Source organism: Passer domesticus, chromosome 8 (assembly GCF_036417665.1).
Source record: "Passer domesticus isolate bPasDom1 chromosome 8, bPasDom1.hap1, whole genome shotgun sequence".
Taxonomy (NCBI): Eukaryota; Metazoa; Chordata; class Aves; order Passeriformes; family Passeridae; genus Passer; species Passer domesticus.
In genome coordinates, this window is record NC_087481.1 from 40137352 (window position 1) to 40159407 (window position 22056).

The following is a 22056-nucleotide window of genomic DNA, read 5'->3' on the forward strand; positions in this document are numbered from 1 at the left end:
TCTGCCCCGCACCCTGCCCTGGCCCAGCTGCCCCTCACCCGGAATTCCAGCCCTGCCCCTCACCCCGAATTCCAGCCCTGCCCCTCACCCCTCACTCAGCCCTCTCCGCGCACCTGTCCTCCCGCTGCGCTCCACGGCAGCACGGTTTACACAGCCCTCCCCGCTCTGCTTTCCTCTTGATAACCTTCCACAGTTTCACAACGCTACACGGCATCCACAGCTCTCGGCTCTGCAGCACAGTGCTCCACACAGCAGTCCTGATCCTGTCAGGCACAGCTCACGTCGGCACAGCCTTGTGTGCCTCACCACCTCTACATTTACAGGATTTCATCTTAAACTGCTCTGCACTCTGTAACCTCAACTCCAAACCACCCCAGTGTGCAGGCACACATGCTCTTCTGTGTGCTTCTTACACTCACACTACACTGACACAACACACTACACACTGCAAATATCCCACTCTCTTCATCATCCAAAGTTACTCTATCATAGCACCAAAGAATCGTTAAGCTTGGAAAAGACCTCTAAGATCATCAAGTCCACTGAAATTCATTACTAAACCATGTCCTTAAGTGCCACAACCACATGTTTTTTGAACACTCCCAGGGATGGTGACTCACACCATACTGCAGCCTCATTCTATACACCAAATGTGCAAATTTGTGTACAGCTCACACTTTCTTCAGGGGTAGACCCCTGTATGTGCCCATGTTTTATTCCCTGTATTCCTCTGAGCTTTTTAAACACCCTGCTGCCTTTGTATTACTGTGTGTAGCACAAAATGCCAGCATGTCTGCAGATCAGAACTGTGCATAAGAACCAGTTCCCCATTTGCAGAAAGCCCTCTAAACATCCCATTTCATACTGCCCTCCCTGGGTACACCAAGCACCTGTTACCATTAAGATGCTGACATTACGAACAGAAGAGCTGTCTGTACTTCCTCCAGACTCCAATTTGCCCAGAGAAATAAAGCCATAGCAGTGACACCTCACACTTGGCATGCTGACATCAAGACCACTGATTCTGGTCCTGAGTATTTCATCAAGCAAATATTACATGCTGCCAACCCTGCTATCTCACTGATAATCTTCCTCTGTGCTGCTGCAGCAGCAGCTGCACGATACTGTGCTGAGGGGCTGGGCTGCACTTTTGCACATCTGTGTCCTTTCATCATTGCTCTGTGATCAAACCCAGCACCTCATTTCTTTGTGGTCAGGCATTTGGCCTAGCTGGTCTCTGGCTCTTGTGAATCTTTAGTGATAGATAAGATATGCATCTTTAGATGCATAACAAGCTAAATCAAAACCACCTCGGGAGTGATTTACTTGTGGTACAGGTACAGCTGAGGTTCTCTACTGGATTAATTAGTGTATGATGGTAACTAATCAAATCATACTTTGGTAGCACTTTCATTATGAGGTGCTTTGCCCACAGGTGAGGCAGCAACCTTCAAATACAGAGGAAGTGAGCAATTAAGGCCAACTAAAGTTGGAAGTTGTTGCTGGCTGCCTGTTTCTATTCTGGCAAGTCCAGTTGCAAAGCGCCTTGTGCCTTGTGCCCCTCGGACTGCTGAGCACATCTCAAAATATGCTTTTGGATTCTCTGCTTCAGCTTCCCAAGACAGGCTTTAGCCTGTCTTATGTTTTAAGGTACTTACATGTTGTGGTTACACACCAATGGGGACAACAGGAACAGCCTGTGCTGCCCTTGAAAGGATCCTGTTTTTCTTTTGCAGAGGCACAAAGACACTGGGCTGTGCTCACCCAGAAGAGTCAAGGAAGGTCTCCTATGTCTCTTCAGGTCAAGTAGTAACTCAAGCATTTTCTGTATTGCAAGTTAGATTTCAAGGCCCTCCCACATTCAGGACATGCTTTTATATATAGCCATAGAAAAGATTCAGAAGTACTCAGCATTAATTTCTAGTCTGCTGCTACTGTTTAAATAACAAACAGAAGTGCAAAACGGCCAACTGTTTCATGACCCACCTGAGGCAGTTGCAGAATCCCAGCCTGGAGATCTGACTTCTCCTCCTGAGATTTAAGCAGCAAGGGATCCTTGCTCCTGCATTCTGATCACTTCCATGGACAATGTCACCACATAGAAGCACACCATAAACCCAGTAAGATCTTCCTTGCTTTCCCCTGTCCTTCACATAAGATTTCTAAGAACTCACAGTTCTGTTTCATTTTTGCACAAGATCTGTTAGTCCTAAAGTTTCTAAATTTAGGTTCACAGCCTTCACTGAAAGATATCTGAAACCCTTTTAACACATCAAGTGCTTCAGAAACAGATTTGTCATACTCAAGGCCTCTTTCTAGACACCTTCATTTTCACTGCAAATACGGAACAAAGTGGGGTTCAAATCTTGATCAGCGGGTTTCCATGTTTCTTTGCATTTCAGCTCTGATGCAGAATAGAACACAATCCCATTCCCCTGAGTGATGAGTTTTGTTTTCACATGGTTTGAGGCTCTTCTGCACAAAGATTGACCAGACTCTCCCTATAGTGTTACAACTCTTCTTACAAACTCATTAAAAAATACTAGATAAGCTCAGCCCTGTACAGGAAAGTTGTAGGAATGCATTTTTTGTGTCTCACCAGCCTCTTCACAGCTGTGTCTCTTTTTAAGTCTGTTGTTTTAGCACTTCTCACGTTTAACATAAGGTCCACATTCAAAAGGTTATTGATCATTTTTACTTTTGGCATAATTTCAAACACTTTGTCAAAATCCTGCCAAACAAAATGCAGGATACACAAAAACCAAACCTAATTATTTTATCCAGAGAGTACATTACCTCACTCATAAGGAGATCCACACTGTACTGTCACCACCAGCCCCCTCAAGCCTTTCTCTGGGGAGGCAGGAATTGCTCCCTGCTCCACCTGTCCACAAACACCTCACTCCTCTCTTGGAGAGGGTCTCACTAAGGCAGCAGGATCTGTGCAGCCACACGCAGGCAGCTGGGAAACCAGACCCTTAAAACACAAGCAGCTGCTATTTCTGGTCTGGCTGAGTGTTAGCGTGGGGCAGGACAGCTGCCTGCAAGGGCACATCTACTCTGCCAGAGACTTTGCTGCTCCTTACTCACAGCTCCCCTTCGCCTAAACACCCCTCAGATTTACTACATGGAAACTCACAGCAGAAGTCAGCTGCTGTCCCTCTTTACCTTCGTGCAGTGCCAGTGACAAACAAGGTTGTTCTGGGAAGACATCATGTTTGCTACAGCCCTCCTGAGGTTACAGGCAGTTGGACTAGGCAGATGGCCCTATACGTTAATACTGGGAGTAGGGAGGAATGATACAATGCAGCAATTAACAAATGACAGAGCCTACAGAAATTTCTAAGCTACATAAATAATCTAAGGGTCATAAGCTTAATAGCTGAAAACATATGGATGCTAATTGCATATTAATCCACCAGAATGGGGAGAAAAACCCTCCTTGTTTGTAGAACTGCCTCTGTCCCACCTCAGCGCCCAGAAAGGAACTCTAGAGTTGCAAAGCTCAGCACAGTGTCCTTGCTCTGCCATGCAGGCAGTGACAATTCTGGCACCAGCTGAATCTCTCACAACCCCCCAACAGGGCTGCTGTATCAACACAAAAGGTATAAAGATATCTTTTCTGCAAGGGACCATCCAGGTTACAAGAGGCTGACAGTCTCTCTATCCCCATGAACTTCCTACTCTCTTTATGGACTGGTGTTCCTTGGATCCTTCATCCCAGTTAACATGATGTTAGGAGACCTCCCTCAGCCCTGAGGACCATGGGATCTGGAACTGCCTGACCTCATCACTTACCCTGGATGTGCAGATCCTGTCCTTCCTCAGCAGATGTAGCTGTGCAGTTACACCTAAGGAGAGGAGGGAGGCAGAAAGAAAGCAATGTGCTTTCAGGTTTCCCCATCCCAAACCATTGCTCAAGGCTGTGCAGGTAACAGTGCTAAAGAGGAGGGGAGAGCAAAGGCATGGGGCACGGTAAAACACAGACAAGGCAAACAAAAAGAATGCAACTGCATCAGTGGCTGCTCTTCAGGTATCACTTTGTGCTGCACACATTTGACAACTGCAAAATTAGAACAGCAGTGAGAGACTGAAAACTGCTGCAAAATTCCAAAGCCCAGGAAGCAAAGGTAGAGTCCTGACAGAGGTTTGTGCTACATCAGACAGGTTCAAATTAATCTTTGAAATAATACCTCTAACTTCTACCACAGCTTGATTTGGTCCAGGGCTGCAAGAAGGCTGCTGAATGGAATGGTTTGATTTAATTTACATCTGATTTCTCTGGTATACATCAACCGCTTATATATGACCATGAATTTAGGATAGTCCTGAAAGCAGTTGTGGGATAAAATAAACCATCAGCTTCCTGGCATAAGAAAATACTGGTTTAGATAATCCCACTATTAGAATCAGTTCTCTTTTAATACAGCACTTTCAAAGCAAGAAAGTAAACATGAGAGCAGAGTAAGTGGCAAGCTGGGCTCTAGAGACCTCAGTTTATCTGTAGGAAGGGGACAATGGTACTTGGTGAGTTATTTTGGGATGCTCAGAGGTAAAGCAGATATGATGTATCACTATCCAAGACAGCTGTGCTCTCGCAGCTGGGATCAAGTCACCAGCCCAAGACATTTCCTGTACTCTCCCAGCCACAAGGATAACTGTTCCCTATGACAAAGGAACCTGCTGTCCCAGCACCAGACCCTACAGTTCTAACAGTGATGCATTCTCCTAAGCCTGCTTGGCCTGCCTTGTTTGCAGGTGGCCTTTGAGACAGTATCAGAACAACCCAGCACAGCAGGGTGGTGCCAGCAAAATTGACTGGGAGGTTTGTTTCAGCAAAGTCTAAAAATGCTAGGAATTGCAAGCCTGATTCCTTGAAGCTTCAGGATTTAATGAGCACACCCTGAGTAGTGATCTCCCCCCCACTCTGTACAGCCTTCTGGTGTTTTATTCAGTTATTTCAAACCCTCCTCTGATGTTAAAACCTTTAAGACAACTTCATTTATCTCCCTAATACTCTCAAAGTCTACTCTCTATTTTCAGATCTCAGTTCCTCTGACATATTCTTGCCTTTTCCTAGAATGCACTTTAAAGACTATTCCTAAAATTTGCCATCACTCGACCCTGCCTAAGCAATATTACATTTCTAATTATTCTACCCTGCATAATGCACTGAAACCTCCTCTGCCTCCTTTCTCCATCTAGCCAAGACGTACTGAGATTTCCTCTGTTCTGTCTATATTGAGATATTCTTGCCTGATTTTATGTTATACATCCATCCCAAGGCAGTGAAAAATCATCCTCTTCTGCTGTATTGTGGTACACAACACAATGCCAAAATGTCAGAGAGCATCCTACACATCAGAGACTGGAGCCTAGAGGATTTATTGGAAGAACTGGGATCACAAGGGGACACAGACCTTTATTTGCAGTGCCGCTTCTGGGTGTTTCTATGGTCATTCCTATCAACCACACACTGTCTGCAATTTGGTACATCCTAGCACAAGCCTCACAGCCAGCCTGGCCCAGAGGCAAGTGAGGAAGGGGGCAAGAGGAAGGAAATTTGGGTTGCACAAGTAGACTGAAAGGACAAGCACAGTATGAGGTGGATAACACACTGGGGATAGGGAAATCTGGAGTGGAGGGGTGGCTCACAGGAGACTGGTCCACAGAATGGCTGTGGGAAGTGGGATGGGAGATGTCCTGCAGCAGTGCAGGGGGCTGAGCAGCAGTGCAGGCAGCAGCCATGCTTTTGAGAGAGGACTTGGTTTTCAGAATCAGCAGCTGGAGTCACATCTTCTGACACCTTTGTGGCTTCCACAGGGCACCCATGGACCTTGCAAAATGCTTCCCTTCTGCTTCCGACCTGCCTCCTTCTGCCCTGCTCCTACTGGTCCTGCCAGCCAGTAACTACTCATCAGCCAGCTCCAGTTCCTGGGGACCAGAGGAAAAATCCTGTTCCTGGAGTCACAGCTGTGCCATATGCTGCTGAGCCAATGCTGTTCTGTTCCTCAGAGATGGACACACTTCACACAGTGACAGTAATACTCTTTCAGATGAAAATAAAGTTTACAAGAGGAAGTAAGTTAATTTATAATTAACTCGAGATGCCTGAGCCCAAGACAAGGAACACTTTTTAACTGGCAGCCAGATGGCTTTGTGGGCTCTGTTCCTTAAACCATTTATCAGCTTTTCATCTCAGAGACTGCCAGTCAAACAGCAGGCCCTGGAAATTATCCTACCACCTCTCCAGGAGGGTATTTTTGTATAGAGGTCTTGTTGGATTTCTAAACTTTATATAAGTAGCTTAATTTACCACAGCCAGACTTTTTTTACTAAGGGAATGCAGGACAGAGTTTTGTTTTGCATGGAAGACACCTCTTCAGGGTTGCAGATTTAAGATTTCCTTCCCTTCCTTACCTAAAAGAAAATGAAAAACTAATTACTACTTAAATAGAAATTAAAAGCTTTTCTTTGAGCCCTCTTTTGTCTGTTACAGACACAACTCTCCAGGTCTTTGCTCTTTGGTGTGTATGAATTTGTAACAAAGTTCTCTCACAGCCATGCAGTTTCCTTGACCTACTGGTGCTAGACATGTATTCTAGTGAAACTGCTAAAGATTTCCTCTTCTGTACACAAAATGAATATTCTTCCTAGAGGAAAATCATAGCAATGATCATCTTCTGCTCTGCACCTCTACACAGATGCATGTGAAAATGCTGACTTCAGATATGAAGCATTTGATGCCCCAAGCAGTGCTGATTCCAGAAGGCCCATGGGAATCTTCTCTCTCCTCTTCCTGCATGGCAGATGCCAGAAACTTCTCCCCATGATTCCTGCACTTGAGGCCAAAGCACCTGCATCAAAGGAGTTGCCCAATTATTCCAATGGTTAAAATGCATTTATCATTATGGATTATTTTATCATCAAATTATCATGGGATGCTACTCTGCACTGGTCTGTTACATAGAAGAGCCATCAAGTTCTGTGTTTTGATCATCATCTTACTCAATTTTTCTCTCCATGCTTTTTCAAACAAAATGGATACTATAAGGGGTTTGGGTTTTTCTGTTTTTTTTATAGAAACACTTTATTGCTGCAGTCAATAACCCTGTGTATCACACACAAACAACCAATTACAGTTTAAGAAACTAAAAATAATTCTGCAAGTGGTAATACTGAGAAAACGAACATACATGAAAGGATACAAAACTATACATTAAGTTACTAGAAATTTAATAACTAAAAAATTCTGCAGAAGTATGAAGTGTCTTGTATAAACGTTATACAACACATGCCAGTGTAAAGTTCTTCAACATTATACAATTACCTATCTACAAATGTTTTACCTAAATACAAGATTAGCTGCAATTTTTAAACAGTTATCTTCTATACAAAGACAAGTGTTTTCAGTACTTCATTGGAATATACAGACACCGCAATATCTCAAAACTAAAAAATAATCACAAAATAAAAGGTCCCACTTAAAAATTTTCTTAGTGTATCTAATACAACACTAAGGAAATCCAGCCAGCAATATCCTTGCTTTTGTATTTACCCTTTTTTACCCATATCTAAGAGGGACCCAACCCAGAGTCGCTGACCTTCCCACTTTCATTGCTGGCCAGTCTCCAGAGCAGACCACACCAGAAATCTGCATCTTAACACACGTCAGCTTTAGGAGAAATTTGGATCTGGCTCCTACTTTGCAACAGATACATATTCTGCCACACATGGGGCAGAAGCAACCAGTTCCTGCACTTGGTGGCATCCATGCATCACTTCCAAGGTTTCCCATGAGAGGCAGGCCAAGCAGCCCCTTTCCTTACAGCACCAAGTGGGCCTTGTGCTCTGATCAGTACTCACAGAGGCTTGGCTTGAACAGAGTTACAACTGCTTGCCAGGAACTCCCAGGTACAGCACAGAAGCCCAGTGTTTCTCTAACCCTTCACAGAGTGCTTAAGCAAAGCTAATCTCAGTGACACTCAACCAGAGGGAGCTGTCCCAGGGTCTGGCCATCTCTTCAGAGCACATTTGAAACACCACTCTCACTCCCAAAACACAGGCTTACAGTTGAAAAAAGTCCTGAGAATCCACAGGAATTTAGTATCTCATCAGCTCTCACACAGGATCGACCTCCTGCAGCACACACCTATATTTCCAACATCACACTTGTTCATGACCTGGCAGATTCATCAAACGTGACACAGAAGGGGAATTTTCTTGGCCCAGATGGTGCCTTTTTGGACAGGAGTGCTGTCAATAGAATGGGGTCAGTTATCTGGGGTACTGGACATATCAGAAAAGGCTCTGGCAACCTAAGGAAGGGACTGTAGCAGATGGCATTAAGCCTATGCTCCCTCCTACTTAAATTCTGGTCTCAGAAAAGCCTCATGGTAACTCAAGCTAACTTTGGCCAAGGTACAAGGACCAGGCTTCTATTTCAGTAATTTCAAAAGCTGCCAGAAGGAAGTAGTGGAAAGCCTGATCTAACAGGGGGTGATTGTTCCCCTTACTGACATCTGAATGGAAAGGACAGAGCTCACCTGAGCAGGCATCAGTGCCTCACAGCTTGAAGCTGAAAAAAGTCAACAGTATCTTCTTGAGGAGAAAGAAGAAAAAAAGCACCATTCAGCCTTCTCAAACATTTGATGGCACCATGCAGAAGCAGAGAACTGCATCTCCAGAAGCTCACCATCAACACCAACCAAGAATCAGCATAAGAAGTGTCACCAGCATAAATGAAACCCCCTGACAGATGGATCTCTTCTGCAGCCTTTCCTGGTATGAGCATTCCTAAGCAGTATAAAGAGTTTAAATAATAGGCCTTAATTTTCATTCCGAAAAGAACTACTGGGATGGGGAATTGTTAGCAGCAACACTGGCTTAAGCATTTTCATTCACAAGTATTTTTCCCCAAGTGATTTTGCTGGAGATGATTTTTCTTTACAAGTTAAGATACTCAGGGGCACAGCAAAAACCTTCAGTACCCTGACTACTCCACAATACCTGGCACATTCCACATGCAGCTTCCAAAACACCGAATGAGATTTTGCAATGTTTCACCTAGAACCCTGTACAACAGTGACTGAAGCAGAACCAGCAAGTTGTGGTGTGCTGTATCGGCCATATCAGAACATTGCTCATGCCACAGCTGCTCAGGTGAGCTGGGGAACAGCCAGGTTTCACACCAGGACTCGTCCATCTTCGCTGTATTGGCCATGTCAGAACACTGCTTGTGCCAGAGCTGCTCAGGTGAGCTGGGGAACAGCCAGGTTTCACACCAGGACTCGTCCATCTTCGCTGTATTGGCCATGTCAGAACACTGCTTGTGCCAGAGCTGCTCAGGTGAGCTGGGGAACAGCCAGGTTTCACACCAGGACTCGTCCATCTTCACTTCACCCACGGGGCGCAGACGGGAAGAGCGCGCGCACGGCATCGCTCGGCAGCTGGCCCTGTGCATCTCGCAGCTGTAAGGTGAGCATCTCACAGACAGGCAGCCTGTGCACTTGCCCATTTCAGAAGGACATCATGAAGGTGTGCAAGACTTGATACTTAACCCACCTGAGTTTATCTAGTGAATCTTTCACAGAACAATACAGAAAACAAAATGAGACAGTGTATTATCTGGGTTCTCAAAATAGAAGAGGATCATCCACAGCAGAGTTCAGGAAAGGTCTTGAGTAATTGCACTTTGAATTATGACAGGCACAGGCAAAAAACTCTGCATGTGTATGGTCACAAAGACTGCCCCAATACTAGCAGGGTATGCAGGGTTTCTCTGCCTGTATCACTTAAGCACAGGACATCCTGACAGCTAGTACAGTACACAAATCCATGCCAGTGCAGCTTTACCAGGACTGCCCAGAGGTCTGGATGTTTTAACACATCTCAAGAACAAGGTACCATGTTGTTCATGAAGATCACAGACAGCTTCAAGCATGAAGTGACAGAGGCACATGTGCTTTTCCTCTAACATCTTCTAGAAACCATTGGGATGAGTGTTCTCTTACCAGAGTCCCTTCTCTGCCTTCTATTAAAATATTGATTTAGAAATAAATTAATATTACATTTTAAGGAAAAAATCCCTGATCTCTTACTGTTATATTAAGAAGTCTTAAAGCAGCTGCTTTTACTATGAAAAGAATGTACCCAAAGTTGTACTTCAAAAACACTAAGTGAAACTTGAACTAGAGCTAAGAATTTAGTTCACTATCTCAACAAGTAAACAGAAACTTTTACCTGAGAAGTCCAGGCAACTCATACTAAGACCAGCCATATTATCATCATTGAATTGACAGAGATTTAGACAGGCTCAGGTAGGGAAAATCAGCTTTCAAATGCAGAGGCCTCATGTGCTGACTTTTCATAGGGCTTCGTTTCTGCTCTAATCACACTGAGACTTTGGTTAAATGAGGGCTTAAAGCTGGACAGTGGTGCAGTGAAACAGACTGGACAAACAAATCAACTGCAGACACCCCAGGCTTTGGGCAACTAAAAGCCTTGCAAACAGATTTTAAAGCTGTCCCTCTCTTTGCATGAATGCTGACTGATTAAAAAGCCAGTCCCAAATTCAAAAGCACAGATATATACTATTCTCTGACCACACAGTGCATCACATCAAGCAGGTATTTTTAAACTTATCCACTTAATGTGATATTTACTTCCTAGACTTGTATGTCAGCATCTCCTCTTCCAACATCAAATTCTTGGGTATTTCACACACGACACAGCACTGAAGAAAGAAAACCAGTTTCAGCTGTATTAACTAAGTTTCCTTTTTTCTGTAACAGCTCACATTTTTATCAATATAGCAACAAACCCTTTGCCAATGGTTTGGAATGAAAACTATATCAGGTGTATATGCACAGGTGTGTTGATGGTCTGACCTGTCAGGGAAAAAAATCAAAACCAATCCCCAAAACAGAACACTGAAACCACTGAAAACAAACATTGTACACACCCACTACTCCTCATACACAAGTCACAAGTGCAATATCCTTTGAAGAAAATTGCTCCTCAAGGGAAACCCAAAGAGACAGAATTTTTTAGTGTTACATTTAGTAAGATAATGTGGGCGTGTGTGGGAAATCACAGGCTGAAATTTAAATTTTTTTTTTTTATAAGGCAAGAGGTTTATGTTTCAGAAGAATAGATGGGGTAAAGAATTAAGAAATGTTTCAAAAATGACACATTCTTTCAAGTTTCATTCTCATTTGACATACATATCACAAAATAAAGATTTTTAAAAGTGCTATATGCTTTGTAAGTCTCATTGCAATATGTAAAGCAAAATTTTACACCTGCTGTTTGAGACACAATGTTAGTGGCAGTGTTAGTGGTAGATTAGACTCCCTCTCATTTCTCTCACTGTCTGGGACAACCTCCTTCATCACACATAAAGAACAGACCAACCAACCAACCCCACACTACACATCCTCCAGAATTACTTAAGAATCATGTTCTAAAGTAACAGACTCCACGGAGTTGGTGACAGCTCGCTAGCGGCTTCCTTAATACCAAACCCAAGGCTCATTCTACCCAATATCCTGTGGCTCTTTGATCAGCCAGTATGAGACACAAAATGTTGAGAGGTATGCAACCACAATGACATTGACAGATATGCCTAAGGGATTTAAAAAAATTCCAACAAAGAAAACAAATGTAAAAAATTCATCCGCCAGCCCTCAGCTGTTTGCTGATGTTAAAAAGGTAGAGCAGTTTGCAGTAAACAATGATATTCAAATCTTCAAGGACATGGGGAAATACCCCTTCCACCTAGCAATCAGACGTGAAGGATTTCCGCAGCACAGTCTTCTGGCTCTGTGTAATGTGAAGAGTTTGTGTCTGAATGGTGAACCCCAAACATTTCTTTACTTTCGAAGTTTGGCTCCATTAGTGCAGGTTTTTCAAAAATATTCTTTTTGCTAGTTTCCGGACAGTTTTGTACATATATTACTCGGTTATAAGCTTTAAGTCTCTTCCACAGCTGTACGTACACCTTGCATTGTACATACATGAATAGAAGTCCTCCAGTGAAACCAATAGCCACAACTACCAGCTTAGTCCAAAATGGCCACTCTAGAATACCTGGAAGTAAAAAAATAAAAAGAAGAATTAAATTAATCTCAGAAACTGCCAGTCAAACAGCAGGCCATGGAAATCATCCTACCACCTCTCCAGGAGGTTATTTTTATATAGAGGTCTTGTTGGGTTTCCAAACTTTATGTAAGTAGTTTAATTTACTACGGCCAAACTTTCTTAATCTGGACTAAACTGGATCTTTTAAAAATGTACTCTAAGGAAACTGCCACAGACTTTGGGTCATGCCAGCTATTATTATTTTGCAATTTTTCCTGTCTGGCTTTTCCTCTTTGAGTCAAACACACAGACTTCTGCTTCACGTATCGTATTCTTCCCCACCAGAGAAAAAAACCAAAACAACTGATTTTCTGTGTCTGAGCCTTGATGCAGCATAGTCACAGAGTCAAGGCAACCACCAGTAATATGCTTAGGTCCTTTTACACCTGTTTTTAAACAAAGACTGGATCAAATTATGAAAGGGATTCTATGGCATGGCTTCCTCTTCATAGCAGAGACTCAACTCAGTGACCCAACAAGTCTGTTCCACTCTGTGATCACACAACACATGGAGACATAAAGGAATGATTGTTACCATATAATCTGACACATTTGTTATGCAGACAAGGAAAATTTTATCTTCCTCACACTCAGTAACTTGTACCTGAACAAGAGCATCTCCTCTGATACAAAACTGCAAGTGCTGGAGATGCTGAAGCATTCCAAGCTTACCCTCTGTCCTTAAAAACTACCACCATCACTTTTTTGCCTAAATTTGTCTAGCTTCAACATTTAGACAGTGGATCTTGTTACATTTCTATCAATGACTTTTAAATTAAAAACTATTCTATTTATACATATTCTGCTTACATAGGTCCTGTATTCATCCAGCCTCTTTAAAATAAGTGCCATCACAAGATGGATATGAAACTATGCTGAATCAACCATTATCAGGTTTTTCAGAGAATAAAATTGTATCTTTCCAACTCTTCAAAGTTTTAACCAAGACACAGGCTTGGTGCGGTTTTGGAAAGGCATGGCAGTGAGGGAGGAATTAAAATATTTTAGTCCCAAAATACAAAGGGCATTGCAGCCCTACTGCTGATGAAATCCCACCTGTGATTCATATCTGACACTCTGACTCAAAGGTGAGCTGTCTGATGCTGTCTGTAGGCAGTGACAGCACATGCTTGCCCCTGTGTGGACATGAATATATATCCACACACACTTCCTGCATCACCCAGCTCATTACAGCACTCCCTGGATTTAGAATCCAAATGAAAGGAGGAAAGAAAGCGCTATAATATGTACCAAATATTCACATAATTCCTCCTAGTTATGTTCATCTAGTATATTTCCAGGAAAAAATAACTTGGAGACGATAACGTTGTGAAAACATATCCTTTTCATTATCATATGGAAACCTTACACTTTTGAAAGGCCAATAATGTTCACTGTTCATGAAAAAAATGGGGTTGGATGGAACAGAAACTACGAGATTTCACTGAAAGCAGCTTCCTGACTGAAGTAGTGAACAATGCAGCTATAGCCTAAATGAGAAACGAGAGGATAACTTTTTAATTTCAAGTGATTCTCCTCTGAAGAGACTGTAACAGCTCTGTGGATTTACAGGTTTATCAATGCCCAACCACCTCCCCGAAGGACACTATTCCACCAGCAGCAAAACATTTTCCATCTGCATGTCTAGTTGGCACGCAGTGGTCTGCAAGCAAGGATGGCTTGCCTTCTAACAGCTTCCATCCATTCTACCCCATCTTCAGCTCAGCTGCCTGAGGAACAGTTTTGTGACAGCTGCAAATCCACAGCCTAGCATACCTGTGTAGACACATTTCAGCTTGGTACTTTTACTGCTGACATACTGAAGAAAAACTTCTATTCAAGAAGCTAAGGTACCTGTGCACTGGGGTGGCAGCCCTTGATAAGATTGTAAGCATCTTATCTCAGATGTGCAAATTGGAGTCCTAATATTCAACTTGAATTTCTTCTGCTTCAAGTGCAATCACTCATAAACCTTTTCCCAGCCTAACATGGCTCTCACTGATGACTAAGCCACCGCACAGATGACTGAATGGAAAGAAAACCCTGTTGGATTTACCTCAAAGACTTGAATTTAGGTTCCTCTTACTTCTTCTCTTTCTAAAAAGTTCCCGTTATGCCCACTTTAAAGGTAGTCATAGCAGCAAACAAATGCTTATGTCCTTATCTGCAAATTTAGACCTAAATTTGCTGAGACAGTGCAACTTTGTGTCTGGCTACAGTGGATTAGCTCTCAGAACCACGCATTTCACAACTGCAAACTAAATTGACCTGAAATAGATTTAAAAAGTACCCACAGATTAATTCACTGGTTAATTTACTGATTTAACTAAATAATTTTAGAACTGTGCTTTTAAACCAACCCAACACCAGGGTAAAGCTGACGAGTTTAACACTCATGTTCCACATCCTCTCTGCCATCAGGATAAAGAATTATTCCAAGAGAATAAGTGGGAAGATAAGCAAGCAACATACCAGTAGTTTGTCCCTGTTTAATCTCCTCAGCAGTCCTGTCTATGAGGACATAGAGAGACCACACAACGCAGGTGATGGCAATGATATGGAATGTTACAGAGCACATGATCTTCCTCCTCTCGCTGGCTGTCATCTGCAGCTTCTCCCACTGGCAAGAAACCAGGAACCAGAGCAAGAGATTAGGAGTTTATTGTAGTTACTAGACAGTATGAAAAGAGAATATTGAAAAGAACAAAAACCAGGCAGGAGACCAGTTTCCTTCTAACAAGGATTCTAAAAGTCAGATGGCATCATTACTTTGGTCACAGCATGTGTATGCTTGAAATCATTCATTATGTTGAATTATTGCTTCCACTGCCACAAAAATGAGAATGGTGGAAACATGATACACAGACTTTGTGATCATCTCTGTGCTGCCAACAGACTCTTTGTCAGCCCAAGCCACATTTCTAGTTATGTGGGCATCCAAACCTCAACATGGCAAAATAATTGAGTACTTCCAGGAATGACATGCTAGGCTTCTTGTACTAAAAAGCTGTATTTTTCAATCATTTTAGAAAAAACATTGGACAAAACATTCCCTTTGCATGTTGTATTTTAAATAGAAAATTGCTTTTGCTTCTATAAAAAGGTGTTGCCTTTTGATAGAAAGTACAAATCAATCAAATTATTTTGCTAAAAGGCAACCATGTTAAATCTATTTGCAAATGCTTTTACAGAGCCAGAAGGACCTGTGCTTTAACTAATTTACAGTTCTCTTTTCTGTTCCACAGCCTGGGCTCCTCTGCTGGACAATACCTCCTGTGAACTGCTGGCTCCACAGTTACAAAACCAGCTTGCACCACCTCACTGCTTCAAGAGAGATGACTGAAAAGCAAAACAGAAAATATTCTGCAAATTGCACACTAGCCCAGAGAGGAGACTCAAATCTGTAGGTCCCTGCTGTATTATTCTGATGACACAGCATGTGACATTTCCCACTTAAAACAGTCAGCAGTTCTGGACTTTTCAAGTATTGTTAAAAGAAACAACAACAAAAAAAAAAAAAGCCCAGGAGAAAATTTAGATTTAATGTCTGTTTTTTTCACTGAAATTCTCAAATTTCTCAAATCTCTCTCTTGTCTGCCCTTATCTTCATTTGAGCCATGACACATTTTTTTCTCACTCTCTTCCCTTAGTAAATTAGCGTTTGAACAGCCCAATGCTGCAATACAACCTTAAGATGCCATGGAAGTTTAATTCCATTTCTGCCCTACAAGACAAGGAGAAGCCCTATTATTTGTCCCATCCTGATCATACTCACCAGTTCCAGGCTATTTTCTCCTGACTTAAAGGCTACCATAAGGGCTGAGTTGAAGATACAGAGGCATCTTATTTTGCTGCTGCAGCTGAACTTCTAAAAGGACTCTTTTTATGTATTTGAGAGGCAAAATCCTTCTATTTATGGCTCCATCCCTACCTTCTGGCAACTTGTCTGCTTCCCACAGATGACCTGTTCAGATATAACTAATGATGTTGAGTGACTCATTTCTGAAGGTGCACAACTTTCTTTTTCCCCCACAGGGCACAAATATTCAGAAAATGTTCACCACCCACTTCAGGCAGAGTGAGCACAGAAAAAAGCCAGCAGTCAACTGACAACTACAACTCTTCTTTGGATTCTCCAGAGTAATTTCTTTCCTGTCCTATGTGCAAAGTATTGCCTGTGCAGACAACAAGGCTTATGACGACCAATTCTGCAGCTCAGAAACAACTACACTCTCTGACAAGGGGGTACAAAGCTAAAATCTGCACTTTTAGAAGGCAATGCTCCACCACAGTCATAAGAAAAAGACTGTCCACTGGACATGCTACGCTCTACACTTTGCAGACAGTACATCTCTCTGAAAAAATAAGAAGTCTTTGAAATCTGCTCTATTTTCTGTCAGAAGTCACTTCTAGGATTTGGACAAGTTCTCATAACAGTTTTTGGACAGCTACATTCCAAACTTCTCATCCTACATGATTTAGGCTCATCATAACTGAATTTAATGTTTTTCATTTATTCTAGTTCCAGACTGAGGTTATCATTATTAACCTCTTCCACTTTGGTAGATACGACAAGATTTGTCTGTGCTAAGAATACCAGTGACTTTCATCTCAAAATCCTGATGTCAGGACAATTGAAAGCTCGGATGTGGGAGAACAAAATGAGGATAGAAGCACCTATACTTTAAGTCACCAGATTTATGAAAGATACTTATCTATTAAACAAAAATACAGGTTCTAGTCATTTCCAGCCTAAGAAAAGGTAAAAATTAAACCACATTTAACAGGGAACCATCTTCTACTTACAACGTATTATTTTCACTAAGTCTGATCCTTTAAAGAGAAAAGGAAAGCTACAAATTTTAACTAAATTACATCCAAGAAGTGTGATTTAAAGTAAATTTAATGTAAAATCCTCATATTTTGAAGAGAACTTAAAAGCCATGTGGATCTTAGAGCCACAAACTAAAGCAGCTAACAGTAATACAAAGCTCCCCATTAAAAAAAATACTAGTAACTGTAGAGTTTTGTGCTGTAAAATCTAAAGAAAAAAATCAGATTGTTGCATGGATATATATATATATATATTCACACACACACACAGAAAGCTGCTGGGCTGTAACAGCTCTTATCAGAGCTGGATTCCTGTGATGTTGAATTTGCCAGGGTATTAATTCAAATTCTTTTGTATCTATACAAGACTGTCCAGACTTACTAAGGAGGCACAAAACCATTAATAAATACATGGTGGGTGCTCCAGGCTCATGGGCACAGCCTGTTCCAGAGTGGATCTCTGTTTAACAAAGCATGCTCTGGGGGAAGCAGGTCCTGTGCCTACCTTTCTCAAAGGCTTCAGTTTTGTCTCCATGATGAACTCATACTTGCACAGCTCACAGCATCGCGTATCCGAGCTCTTGATCCATTGCTGCAGGCAGGCCTGGTGCACAAAGTGAAGACTTCCCGTGCAGTGACAAGGGGTAATCAAAGGGCTCTCATCATCTCCTTCACAGTGACATATCCTGAATCAGAAGCAAAGCTGCTCATTAGGGGAAGCGGAAGCAGAAAGGATGTGGAAGAGCCATGTAATATCTGTGATCACACATGGATGTTCACTGAGGATCCCGAGACATATAAATCAAAGGAATGTGTTCCACAAAGGAGCTAAAACTAAACAACTCAATTGCTGCACAAGCACATACACAGGCACAAAATAATTAAGCACAGACACAGATAACTTTCTCACAGATGATGCACACATATAGAGCCTGACAGAAATGCAGTACCTGAAAGAAAAAATGGATCAAGAAATGACAACGTTTCACCCAGACCAATAGCACTTAACTGCAAATAGCATTTAAACAGATCAGACAGCACTTCCCAAGACAAAATATGCACAGAGAGGTACAGCTACTCATGTACTATGGTCTGAAATAGAAGATAAAACAAAATTCCAATACCAGTGGTGAAACAGTCCACCCCAGGATCCTGAATTTAGACAGCCTGGATTTTACACAAGTGATTAATTCCAATGCAAATTCCTAAGAGACAGATTCACAATGCAAAACTACAGCACTGAATCAGAACCCCAAAACACTATAAATGGTTTTGCTTCTCCAAATCTGACTTAGCAAGTGTTGCTAAGGAAGCATCAGCTCTGCAAAATTCCCTATTTTTCTCACAGCCTAACTGTGCAAACAGCAAAGACATCTGATAAAGAGTTACTACCAGCTGCTGACATTTGATTTCCAGATTCAATTTATACACAGCCCCTGTGAAGTTCTTCTAACCATGTGGAAGAGGTCATGAATTGAAAGGGGGATGGTGAGGAGCTCAGGGAATGAATACAAGTTACCAAGCAAATGTGAAGTACATTCTGGCCTGCTGCCATCCCTGTCTATTACTGAAATCTCGTATGATGTGTAGCATCTTGCCTCTTGTGACCTTGCTGATAGCTGGCAAGTGGAAATGAAGGCGTGGGTGGATTACAACAGCATCTTCATGGTAAGCCAATACAGAACTAGATATGGTAGTAATGAGGGGGGAAATAAAATAATATTGGGAAGTAATAACAAAGGCAGCTTTAGGAAGTGCTGTCAGGGAGGAGAAAGACTAGGATAATAAAATGCTAGGTAGAAGGATTAAACATTTGCTCCTGAACTTGATGACTCTTGCTCCTCAAGCACATTTCTGATGTGGGACAGGGCAGACCAGCAGACAAGTCACCGTGAAGACAGTCCAGATCTTCTTGTTCCTGACACCTGGGAACGTGATTAATTCTCTGTAGCTGGAATAAGGACAACCATAATTTTTGAACCTCACACTATGGACATCACACAGGCCTACCACTAACAGCCAGCGCTCAGATATCCTTTAACCAAGACAACCAGGAAGCCTGTAACAAATAAAAAAGTGTGGTGGCATACAAACTGAGAGGGGAAAAAAAAATCTAAAGCTATATTGATCTGATCTCACAAGCAATTTTCAAGCAGTCTGTTTTCCTCCTGATCCCCCCCACTCTGACCAAACTAGCAGTGCTGTCAGGACAACACACTTCGCTTATTAAAAACTAAGACATGTTCAGCTTGACCTTTATGATGCGTAGCTGTGTCTCTCATAGTATTCTCAGTTTGGGCACTGATAAAATATCTCAGAACCCCAAACCTGAAATAAATTTTAGGAGAATTTATTTGACTCCAAAGGAAGTTATTTTGCTTAGTAGCCTTGTTAAGTGCATCACAGGGGTGTAGGATGGCAGAGAGAAGGCTGCATGCTCCAAAACATACATACTGCATTAGCAAGGTAAAAGAAGAGACAGAAACAGCACAAAGGCAGGGAAAAGCAGAACAGTCACCACTGCACATGGGAGGGTTAAAAAGGTAGGTGGTTCTCTGGTAAACCAACCTGCAGGTATCCCCCGATGTGGACACAGGGGACAGAGGGGGTAACTTTTCTGAGAGGGGGGAAGGGCAGTCAAGGTCACTGTCCTTCTCAACTGAACAGAGTGGTGCCCGCTGCTCTTTTGGTTTGAGTTTCACTGAGGTGCTGTCCTCAAAGACGTCATCATCTCCCATATCATCAGAGCAGAAGTCTGTGCTTTCCACCAGCATGCTGGAGGATTTGTCAGCTTGGAAGTGACTGGAATAGCTCTCCAGTTCGTGAAATTTATGCAGGCTGCTGATGCTGGAGGTGTGGGAGAAGGAAAAAAGGTAACGCAACAGTTTTTTGCTCCTTGAGGAGTCATGGTCCACCTTGTCCTCCAGCAGGGGGATATGTACAGCGCTGTGGTTCTCTGCTCCTCCCGATGCACTTGAGTAGTTGGAAAGGGAAGGGATATAGGAGTGCTTAGAATTGCTAAAAGAAAGAGGCCTGAGATTCAGCGGTTTCCTCTCTTTAAGATGAAATTTGTTAATCCTTAAACACTGCTCTTGATTCAGGGTCAGTTTGCCTTCTGAGCGTGTTCGCTCCACATAATCAAAGCACTCGCTGGTGCTCTGCGCCTTCTGGTCCACGTCATTGAGGGACTTGGAGAATTTCAGGGTGCGGCTGGGCTTTACATTCTTTGCAGACCTGAGTGCCTGGCCCCGATCCTGCCCACGGGAGTTTCTCTTTGCTGCATGTAACGTGTCCTGACAGATTACTGTCACAGTGACCCCTTGTGTCAGAGGGCTCGGGCAGTGCGGATTTTTCAAGACAACAGCAGACTGCACTGGACTGTGATGACAACACTCAGAAAACACTGCACTGGAACTGCATGCAGAATAGTGGAATAAAAGCACAGAAAGTAAAAAAAAAACCCAATTAAAAAAGAGAACATGTATAATTAAAAGTGAAGAAATGAGAATTACAGCTAGTGTGGGAATGGCAAACATAGCAGGGCCAAACAGTCAGTAGGATTTAACAAAGCAGTGTTAGACAGCAGTCGAGTCAAACAAATGGGATGCTTCAAGTGGGAACCCCACATTGCTTACTTCCCCATAAACATGCTTTTTCAATTTTGCTTTTCCTTAATTTGAACCTTGTCTGAGCCTCACTGCAGCCACGCAAATGGCACACTTTACCTGCAGATGTCCTGGTTGGATGGCGTAACAGAAGTCCGAGAGAAGCTATGAGGGGCAGAGACAGAGGTTGGACTTCCAGCCTGCAGTGAAATTAAAACAAACAAACAAAAACACCCTCAAGTCAGGAGTCAGTATGCAGAGCAATCACCTTCAGGGTGAAACACAGCATATGGAGTCAGATATCACTCTACAGCAGATACTCAAGGGCTAGTTGTAAGAAAGTGACTTTACTGTTAAATGCAAGAAAGGTCACGGAGTTTCATCCCTGGAGAAGTAGTTATCAGAACAGAAATGTTTTACCCCAAGGTCAACTGCAGACATCTCTGGAGTGGAACCTGCCAGCTGTCAAACATTGCACAGAACAATAGCTCAGGAAATGAGCAATGCTACAGTAATTAGAATAATTAGATGGAAGCGTGTGTATAAACTAGTTGTAATTTAGCTACCATGTAATAGCTAATCCTTCCTCCAACAATGATGGCAAGAGATTAGAGGCTTGGGGTTTTCTTCACAAAACAGAACCAGCAGTAACTCAGTAACTCAAACACAACCTGAGGACTTATATTCCTTACTAGCACATGAGCACCATCTGCCAACCCAGACCATTCCCTGAAGTACTTAGTGTACTTTTTGAGGCCTTTCGTCCTGCTCCTACTTGAACAGAATCTTCCATCCTGGAAGATCCATACTGGAGAAAAGGTGTGGCAGTAGTCATATTTGTAAGTTGCAACAAGAGCACAGTGAGAAACAGAATCACTGAAGAATTAAGAATTAGCTGAACTAACTCAAAAACATAAAGTTAAGCTCTTGGCATATTTAACACTTAATAGACAAATCTGAACTCAGTGTGCTAAGAATGAGCATTGTCTCAGCTGTCACTCCACTGGCTGTTATTAAAGACCTTTTCTGCTGCTGAACCCTGCACATCACTTTGACAAACTTCTCAGCTCTTCCTGGAGATTTTTGTGGGGAGGAGACTGCCATTAATAACCTCGTAACAGAGAATCTTTAAACCTGGGTCTCCCATGTTCCACATCTGCTTGACAGGCTGCACTGCTCACCCACTGCTGCAAAACACTGTTTGCACTTCGAAATTCAAACAAAGCTTTACAGCTCTTTTGATCTGCACAGCAAAGCCTGAAACCCAAGAAAGAGCAATGCAGTCAGCAGAACAACAGAAATGTCATCTCCACACTGGGCTGCACAGAAACCAGCACTGCCAGCAGAGACCTGGGTCAGGCAACTGCAGACAGCCAGACCGGGGAGACCTCAGGTGACAAAAGCATGAAGCATGCTGTGCCCAGCCCTGTGCTTCAGCTTCAGACACCAGCAGTTATCACTGCTTTGATCATGCTGC

At 42.6% G+C, this 22056-nt stretch overlaps 1 protein-coding gene and 1 long non-coding RNA gene across 10 annotated transcripts in view; one reads left to right on the forward strand and one right to left on the reverse strand.

Moving 5' to 3' along the window:
- Positions 1-3830: 3830 nt before the first annotated feature.
- The window catches only part of MARCHF8 (membrane associated ring-CH-type finger 8), a 90724-nt gene continuing 72498 nt past the window's right edge, over positions 3831-22056 (reverse strand). For 4 of the 9 annotated variants that reach the window (XM_064430674.1, XM_064430668.1, XM_064430669.1 and 1 more), the window contains 5 exons: positions 20700-20779; positions 19543-20388; positions 17480-17660; positions 14614-14761; positions 7058-12090 (listed from right to left, as the gene is read on the reverse strand). In XM_064430674.1, coding sequence (XP_064286744.1) covers positions 11786-12090; positions 14614-14761; positions 17480-17660; positions 19543-20388; positions 20700-20779 — 1560 coding nt within the window. In that variant the 3' untranslated portion in view covers positions 7058-11785. Of the gene's footprint in view, positions 3852-5972; positions 6050-6241; positions 6421-6694; positions 6858-7057; positions 12091-14613; positions 14762-17479; positions 17661-19542; positions 20389-20699; positions 20780-22056 lie in introns of those variants that run through there. The other 5 variants (XM_064430675.1, XM_064430673.1, XM_064430676.1 and 2 more) reach the window with 5 other exon arrangements.
- LOC135306543 (uncharacterized) lies at positions 14687-17145 on the forward strand. Its single transcript, XR_010367341.1, has 3 exons — positions 14687-14926; positions 15387-15544; positions 16177-17145. It is a non-coding gene; the product is annotated as an uncharacterized LOC135306543 (long non-coding RNA).